Source organism: Cheilinus undulatus, linkage group 23 (assembly GCF_018320785.1).
Source record: "Cheilinus undulatus linkage group 23, ASM1832078v1, whole genome shotgun sequence".
Lineage (NCBI taxonomy): Eukaryota > Metazoa > Chordata > Actinopteri > Labriformes > Labridae > Cheilinus > Cheilinus undulatus.
In genome coordinates, this window is record NC_054887.1 from 23,468,759 (window position 1) to 23,478,455 (window position 9,697).

The 9,697-nt window shown below is 40.4% G+C and overlaps 1 protein-coding gene across 1 annotated transcript in view; it reads right to left on the reverse strand.

Annotated features, from left to right (window-relative positions):
• sema3aa (sema domain, immunoglobulin domain (Ig), short basic domain, secreted, (semaphorin) 3Aa) overlaps positions 1-7,976 on the reverse strand; it is a 65,544-nt gene extending 57,568 nt beyond the window's left edge. Inside the window, exon 1 of the mRNA XM_041780783.1 lies at positions 7,348-7,976. Within this exon, the coding sequence (XP_041636717.1) occupies positions 7,348-7,453 (106 nt within the window). The 5' untranslated portion in view covers positions 7,454-7,976. The remainder of the gene's footprint in view (positions 1-7,347) is intronic.
• Positions 7,977-9,697: the final 1,721 nt, after the last annotated feature.

Consider the following 9,697-nt stretch of genomic DNA (forward strand, 5'->3'; position numbering starts at 1 on the left):
CATTTGTGTTTTGCTATTTTTTGTTTGTTTTATGAACAGTAAAAATGTCGTGGTTGATGTAAATTCACAGTTTTGTGAGTGTTTCAGACTTTGTTATTTTTCTGTACCACACTTCCAGGCCTCTGTAATCAATGGTACATCCTTGTATAATATTGCAGCAGCAGTGAATAGTGTGGAACATAAAGCACTTCTAAGGTTTCATATGTTGACACATCAGCTTTTGAAGGTAATTCTAGAAGATGACGAGTCACTTTTCGTTGGAAATCAGGTTTCTGTGCATTATTCGAATGTGTCGGCCTTTAGTCATGTGAAATTTACACGCCAAGCAAGATTATTTTAACCTGGACTTAGGTTTCACCTCAGGTCTCCCTCTTCTTATGTGACAAGTCAAGGCGAGGACAGTTAGAGCTATTCTAGTCTCAAGGAGGAGAAAATCATTAACTCCTGTGATCATACTTCTGTCCCCATGAAGCCGGATCCTTTTAGCTGAATGTCTAACTGACCCCAGCGGGAAATCATTTACTCTTCACTTGCTGTGCCAGCCGTCCCATGAGTCGCAGTCGTTTGACTGTCCTTTCCGGAAGAAGAGAATCACTTTTCTTTCCCTGACAAGTCGTAGTCTCCTGAGGCGTGTCATCAGCACTCGTTTGACGCTGATTTCATAGCTTCCTGCTCAGATGCTAGGCGTTTATTTGACTTTCCTGAACCATAGCCTCTCCTTGTTTTAGTTCCGTCCCACACCTGGGCTCAGTCTCCGGTGATTGACTCACTCAAGAACTCGATGCTTGTTTGACTGTCCTTCCCAGGAGGATTCCTCCTTGTCGTTTATTTGACTTAATTACCATGCTGAATTCGCAGAGGGAGAGGGGATGAGCGACACTTCACTTAATGATCGTCCTCCCTTCTTTCTGCGACGTCTGCCAGCTTTTCCTTCATTAAAAGATCTCCTCCCCCCTCAAGACACCCCCACCATGTCTACAACCCTCTCGGAGTAGGTGTCGACTGAGGATTGTCTCCCTGACAGGCATCAAGAGAGCCATCAAACACCTGTGGGCTGAGACACAAGCAATGAGACGAGCTAGCCTGAAGACACAAAAGCACACAATACACTCTGATGGCCTGCACTAGAAATGTTCAGATAGAGATATTTTCTCAGTATCAAAGACCTGAGTATCGGCCGATACAGAGAATCTTTTCCATATAAATGTCATGACTGGAAACATTTGGAAAGCTTCCATTTGAGGTGGGATTAATATGTTGAGGGCTGATGCATTTTCAGCAGTATCTCTTTACAAATATTTGTATTGATTATATCAATATCGATATCTGCCCCACAAAGCCAACAGTGATGGCAACAGTACTGGTATTGCTGAAAGTATCAGTATTGATACAGATTCAAAATTTCTCTACAGAGTCAAGACCAAGACCGAGACAATCTGAGACTAAGTCAAGACCAAGACCATAAAAATCAATTTTAAAAAAGCCATAACAAGGTTGAACACTTAAAGAGCATTCTGTCTTTAATTTTAGTTTTCTTTTTGATAAATTTGACAGATAAAAAAGGTGTCTGCAACTCTTTAAAAGCACAACATGCAAAAATCTCAAATCTTTGTTCAACTAACTTGTTGTAAAAAATAAATCCTTGTATGTATTTAAGATGGAATGATGTCTGAGTTTTTGCAGGTGTAGCTATTTGTTGTTTTAGCAAGCGCTTCTCCTTATTATCACATTAATGAAGTAGAAGAATAGCAGCTCAGTGCTGGTCCACTGTACTTGATGGAAAATCCAGAGTCCGGCCAGTCAGAGACCGAGACAAGACCGAGTAAAAATGCTCTTGAGTCAGAGACAAGGCCAAGACATTCAAAATGTGGTCTTGAGACCGGGCTCAAGACCAAGACTGTTCTCAAGTACTACAACACTAACGTTTACTAATGAAATACACTCTCAAACAACAGTGCAAGCTTACAGGAGCTGGTAAAAATGCCAGAAAACTGATTAAAAAGATCACATAAAGATGCCACATTTAGACAGTATTTTAGGTACACTGAGAAAAATCAATCCGGGCAAAAGTAAATTTGACTTAATTTAATCTTCGATATCAACAATAAAAATACAAGTTTCCAGCTTGACATTAAGTAAATCTAACTTTGTTGTCAGTTTCTTTTATTAAAAATACAAGACATTGTGAATGTTTTCCTAACAAGAATAATTTCGGTAATGTAAGCCAATCTCCCAAAGTTTATCTACATAACTAAGCCTGACTCTTGCTGACACTGGTATCACTACTAATACTGGTACTGGCCACAGAATACCAATACAGATATCAAATGAACAATCATGCAAAAATGGAAAAACACAAGTAATTATGTCATTCTTTTACAGAGTACCTGTGGCTGGTATCAATATTGATACTCGTCTGGACACCGTTATCTGTCTACCAGTCTTTGGACTTTCCATGCCATGTATAGTAGCACAAAAATGAATAAACACTCAAACACCAGCACAAGCTAACTGCACCTAGGGATCATATGATTAGAGAAAACTTGATTCTTTGGGGTAATACTTACGCCAATATTTCAGGAAGTATCTATGGCCAGTAATGAAACTGGTCTACATGTTGTCACTAGTACTGACCAACCAATAATTATGGAAGTACTGGAACTGGCATCGGTCTCCAAACATTTGTACTTCACATCCAGTGCACAATCACACAAAAATGATATAAAAAAACAAAAGCATAGGCTTTTAATAAGGCAGTATCTGTTGTCTATATCAGCATTGAAATCAATGGTATCAATACTGGTGTCAGTGTGGGTTACACCCCCTGTACGATCACACAGCCTTCAACAAAAACACGAGCTACTTTTTGGGCGGTATCTGTGGTCAAAATCAGTATTTGTAGTGATACAGATACTGTAATAAGGCTGGTTTCAGCCATATAGTACCAGTGCCATCACCAGATATAAAATGGTAAATGACTTTGAGCTAACATGGCGCCTTTCTAGTTGTCCAACTACTCAAAAGCACTTCTACACTTTAGGTCACTAACCCATTCACTCCACATTCACACACTGATGGAGAATGCTGCTATGTAGGGTGGCCATCAGTATTAACCAATCCTATTCAAGTTTGGTGTTAAGTGTCTTGCCCAAGGAGACATCAACATGTGACTGTGGGAGCTGGGGATTGAATCACGACCTTTCGGCTATGATAATGACCATAATTCCTTGCTGAGTCACCAAGTGGAAACTGATCAAAGTGTTGTGTAAACTGTGGTTCAAAAGCTCAATATTTTGTATCTATGGCGACACTGATACTGGTAAAGGCCACATGATACCAATATTGATGCTGATAATTCTGTAATTGGTATAAGAACAACACCAGTTTCAAGCCATGGAAGAAGATCAATTACTGATGCTGATATCAGACACAGTTTCCACTTATATATGTGACTGATGTCTTTATACAGTATATATAGATATACTGATGATGCCTCCTAGGGTTCAGCGCAAGGAAGTGTCCTTCTTATTAGTGCCCATAGAGCTCATAAGTATGTGACTCATCATTGCCTGTTTGCAGCTTGCCACTAGGCTTGCACAATGTCAGAAAGTCCCTGAAATTTACAGCAAAAGTTTAATTCTTTAAACATATTCATGTAACATTCCAGCTGAAAATTGTTATTGAGGGCAGGAGGGTCACTGGCATATCGGATATCACGGAGGTTCCCATAGGAATTAATGTACCTTTGGTTGACTTGCCTCCATAGCCATAAATAAGCAGAAACGAAGGGTTTGTATCCAACATTTTTACTTAACACCCAGGGCTCAATCACAAAAAGATGATAAATGTAAACTAGCACAAACATTTTTCAAGAGAGTATCTGCCACTGATATTAAAGTTGACATAACTAATATAAGTATCAGTATTGCAGTTGGTAAAAGTTTGTACATCCTATACAATCAAACAGAAAAACCCAGGCACAAACAGCAGCACAGGCAGTTTTTCAGGCAGTATCTTTGGCCAATATCAGTATTCATGAAATACTGAAATAACAATACATGAAATAACAATACAATTACCAACAGTAAATCTGGTACTGAAACAATAGCTGTTTCTGATTAGATTATCATATGAATATTGATTCAATGTTTAATGCTTATGCCTACTAGCATTTGGCCACATGATTTAAATACTAATGTTGATACCAATACAATACTGTAGTGATATTGGAGCAACTCTTCTTTACAACCCATGAAACCTAGCAAGGCTTGACTGGTAGTCTGGACTCTGGCAGCTATTTTAAATTCAGTCTTAGTCTTATCTTTTGATTAAAATTCCTTTAGTTCTAGTTACATTATAGTCATTTTCACTCTTGAAGTTTAGTCTATGTGATTGCCCTGGATAGATGGAGTGTGTAGCTAATGATTATCTTTTTGTCTAAAGTTCCCTGGAGATACCTGACGTTGAGCACCTGGGCTCAATCACTCCACCCAGGCTATAAAACCAGACTTCCTGTTCATCTGACTCTCTCTCACTCGGCTGGACCCACACCTGCTCTGTCCTCCTGATTTTTCTTTTGCTTGTTCCTTCTGTTGTATATTTCAGATATGCTTACTTAAATTTTAGGTTATCCATTGCCCTTTCCCCTTTCTTTTGTTTTTTGTCATTTCCCACAAGCCAGGTTGTGACAAATGGGGGCTCGTCCGGGATTTGAACCTGAAAACTAAAAACATTTCAGTCCTTACATTTTATTCTTAGTTTTAGAGGACATTTATTGTCTAAGAGATAATTTTATCATCCATAATGTGTTTTTAGGCAACTACACATCAAAGAAGGGAAATATTTCTTATGGCATTCTCCAAGGCTCCATCCTGGGTCCTGTGCTTTTTAACAACTACTGGCTCAGATGAAAGTTTTTATCTTTTTGGAATCAAATAACTGTGTTGACTGGGATTCAAGTAGATACAGTTAGTGAGACTGATTTAGCCATTAAATACAGATACTATTACCAGTGGTGAAATTGGTACTCAAACAATATCAGTTGCTAATCACGTTATCATGGAAAAACTGGTTCAAACTCAATACTCGTGCCATTTTTTGGTAGTACTGGTGACTGATACTGATACTGGCATAAGCCACTAGCATTGACACTGGTACTGACACTGGTATGGTTGGTATTGGTTCTTACCACTGGCGTCAGGAAAAAAAAACCTTGTATCTCCATTTTTTCATAAATTTAATTTTTTTCATAAACCATTGATATTGGTCACCCTTAACATCTGTCAGTGGAATTTTACTAAATTTTAAAGCAAAAAAGTGTCAAAAAGACTCTGGCTCTGACTATTCAGTGTGGTCATTGTGGAGGTAAGAGGTTTTGGCCTGACTCCAGCATTGTATCAATATATATGTTATGGTATTAGTTCCATTATTGGTACTGGAACAACTCCTTTTAATCCCTATGTAAACTCACACAATGATGCATACAAATTCAAACAGTTGGTGATGGCTCATCAATCTAAAACCACTGATTCAACAGCAGAATAAAACATCTAGATTTTGCAAGTTCATGTCTGTATGCACGGCACAAAACCAGGTGTCTAATTATATGAGTGCAAGCCGAACCTGACACATTCTTGCCTTGCTAAAACACACAAACCCAACACACCGACACAGTCTATGGGAGGAAATCACAAGAGAGGGTGTTGAATCCTCACACCGAGAAGTGGCAGGAACATTCGCACAAATACAAACAACAAGGCTTTGATGTACTTTTAGCAAAAATAACTGTACATCCACAAAAGTACATCCCAGCAGACCTGCAGCCATCACTCACTCTTTACGCACTTTGATGACATATATCTTGTCTTGAATTGTTGTCAGCGGCGTGTTTTCTTGTCAGAGGATCACAAAAGGGGGCGGGAGGGAAGTATATTCACATTCTTTTAACAGATGGCTGTGTAAAGAAGGGATGACATTTTCCCATCATGTCTAGGGGCTCCTGTTTCGTGTGAACTGATATAATGGAGCCCATGGGATGTTTGACTTCTTGCAGGTAAGTTCAGCTGTGATTCCTTCCAGATCTGTTTTGTTCTCATGGTGAATGTGTGTCATCACTTTCTTGTGACACGAGAGGCACAAAAATCCATTTTTGATCTAGAATATAAACACTCTGAAATTGAAAGGGTGATAAAAGAAAATATACTAAACCACAATTACAACCTGCACTCAAGCGTAAGTATAAAGCATGTCATATAGCAGGCCTCTAAACACAAGTTTCGCCGTCACTTTGCTAAAGATAGAAAATGAATTCAAGCAACATTCACCCCCTTTCGACAAGTGAAGAATCAGATTTTTCCCTCAAGATAAATTGAAATTGTCAGAAGAGCCAAAGCTCTGGGTGCCAGTCGACCACACACTCGTGTTTTTGGCTGGCAAATCAGCCCGTTCGTAAATTTTCAGAGGGCATGTTTTACGAGAGAGGCAGGACTAAAATAAAGAATCGAAGAAGGGACCACACTCCCAGCCGTATACTTTTGGGTCATGTTTTAGGACAAAGAACCACAATAGCCTACCATCACTGACATTAAAGAGAGAAAAAAAAGCCTCCCAAAAATATGCCAAAAATGTTGCCAGTTATTTCGAGCTGAGATGAAAAGTCTGCTATTATGAAGACCCTGATTTAGTGTAGGGTGTGAGAGAGGAGTCGAGACAGCAAGGGAGAGAGGAAGAGCCGGCGCTCCGCAGTCTCCCCTCAAAATAACACAGAAGGAGAGGGAATAACATGTTTGCTTGTATACGTCAAAAACTTACACGTGCATGATATAAAAAGGCACCAGGAACTCCCTTTTATTTTCTAGCAAAGCATTCTAGTGTAAAAATGCATGCACATGTATGGCTTCCAGAGTCATTTAGAAAAGAGAAATGGGAAGTTGTGCAAAGAAAGGTTCTAAAGTGGACTTTTTGGGACAGAAGCCATCAAAACAGAGGCTCTAATGCCGCTTCAGAGCATTTAGCAGAGTCATATAGTGCTATAAGAAGGGGAAAATCTGGTATAGGGGCCAATATATACATTATGCTCAAGAAAAGTGGCTTTTTTTGTCAGCATATGGAACCACTTTGAGTTTTTAAGAAGAATAGTGGATTCTGAAGGGGTAAGGGAAGGAGTGAGTTAATGACAGAGAGCAGCAGGGAGTTAGATGCTGACCAAAAGGGAGAAAGAGGCAGAAATAGAATCAGATAAATAGAAGAAGCACAAAAGAGCACCCAAAGGCAAGATGCTAGACAAGAAATTTAAAAGCAACCACAGCAGGGTGGTATCACCCAGGGGACAGTGGAGAGTGCGCTTACCCTTGTATGACAGCTTTAGCCTGGGTACGTTGTGCTTGGGCTCATCACCTCTTCCCGGCTGCACCGCCCCACACAGCAGCACTACAATCCCAAACAGGTAATCCATGGCGCTGGAGCGCTGCTGCCGGCCGGCCCTCCAGACCTGGGGAGGGGGGCACTCACACCCCCAACCAGTGCCCTGGAGATGAGCGTCTCCCGCTGGGAAATACACCGAGCCTGGAGCGTCTCCTCAAAGTGGAGGTTCCAGTGAAGAGGAGGGGGGAGAAAAATCTTGCTCCTGTGAAGAGGGGACTTCTCTGGGTGCTGCTCACATGGCTCCCCGTGTGGAGGTCCAGGCTTTATAGTGCCTTTGGTTTCTCCCACCCAGGTGAAGGCTCAAGGAAGGCTTGACTGGGATGAGAGCCTGTGTAGAAAAGGTAAATCAGATCACTTATCCACAATAGTCCTTTCCTAGAGTGTTTGATTCTCTCTCTCTTTCTGTCTTCTGGCTTCTTCTCTGTGAGCAGACACTCACAGCAAACCCTCTAATCCTTGTGTGCGGCTCCACCAGACTGCCAGAGAGAGGGAGAGAGAAAGAGAGAGGGCTACACCATCCACGGGCTGAGAGAGGAGGGGAGGGGAGGGGAGGGAGAGCGGCTGAGATAGAGCAAGAGGGAGAGAGAGAAGGGGGGCGGGATGACAAGACAGCTATGATAAAACCAGTAAAGTGGTCTAGAATTAGACTGGATCATCAGGTTTATATGGTTTCTCTTTTCCGCTTTTACTTCCTCTTTTTTCGTCATCGGTCGTCCAGTTTTTGACCTCAATACCCAGGAAGGGTTTGAGTCATTCTTTTTTCCCAGTGTCAGCTGATTCAGAGGTCATGTATAAGACCTTAAAGAAGTTTTAAAAAACTGCCTACAAAAGTGATAGTTCCCCAAAAAGAATTACCACCTCAATTACAAAACAGTTGGGACACTGTGTAAAATGTCAATAAAAACAGCATGCTATGATTTTATGAAATTTGTATTGTACTCACAATATCAGATGCTGACAGTTGAAAGCATCAACACATCTCAAAAAAATAGGGACAGGGCAATGCTCACCATTGTGTAGCATCCCCTCTTCTTTAGCAATAGTCTGTAAAAGTCTGGGAAGGGCATTACTGTAACCCCATACCATCAGATGTGCAGGAGTTTGAACTGTGCGCTGATAATGCTGGATAGTCTCTTTCCTCTTAAATCCACAGGATGTGGTGTCTGTGGTTTCCTAAAAGAATAAAAAAATCTGTTCAACTGACCACAGAACAGTTTCCATTTTGCCTCAGTCTGTTTTAAATGAGCTTTGGCCCAGAGAAGAAACTGATCACACATGGGTTCTTCTTTGCATGACACAGATTTAACTTGCATTTGATGATGGCACAGCCAACTATGTTGACAGAAAATGATGCCTGGAATTGTCCCAGAGCTCACACAGTGATTTCCAGTACAGAATCATGCCTTTCTTCAAACAGGGCAATCTGGGGGTCCAAGCATCCAATATTGACCTTGTCCCTTGTGCGCAAAGGTTTCTCCAGATTCTCTAAATCTTTTGATGATATTGTGGACTGTAGATGGTGGGATATTCAAAGTCATTCAATTTTATGTTGAGGAATATTTTTCTGAAGCTGTTCCACAATTTTTAGACATAGTTTTTTACAGATCGGTGAACCTCAACCCATCTTTTCTTCTGAGAGACTCTGCCTCTCTGAAATGCTTCTTTCATACCCAGAATTGTTACTGACTTACTGCCGGTTCAGCTAATTAGTTGCAAAATTCTCCTCCAGCTGTTTTGCATTTGTACCACTTACTTTTCTAGCCTTTTGTTGCCCAGTCCCAACTTTTTGAGATATGTTGCTGCCATCAAATTCAAACTGAGCTAATATTTTTCATGAAATGGTAAAATGTCTCAGTTTGAACATATCAGATCAGATATGTATCAACATCTGATACGTTGCTTATGTTCTATTGTGAATAAAATAGGGGGTTATGAGATTTGCAAATCATTGCATTTGGTTTTTTATTCAAGTTATGTAGTGTCCCAACCATTTTGGAATTAGCCTTGTATAATAATCAACATTTTAACCATTAAGAGATTTGTACTTTGTGTAAGCCCTAGCGATTCAAATAATTTCATGCTTCATCAGGCTGAACTTTAGACTTTGAAAGATGTTTTTTAGTTTTTAGTGTGTGTGTGTTTGTAAGCATGTTTTTTTAGTGAAACCCCAGATCCTCTAAACGAAAAAAAGGCTCCCCTTAATTAGTGCACGTAATACCTGCATCGCATGCCATGGTTTGGCCTATCACAGCAAGCCACAGGGTTTCAGAGGGTT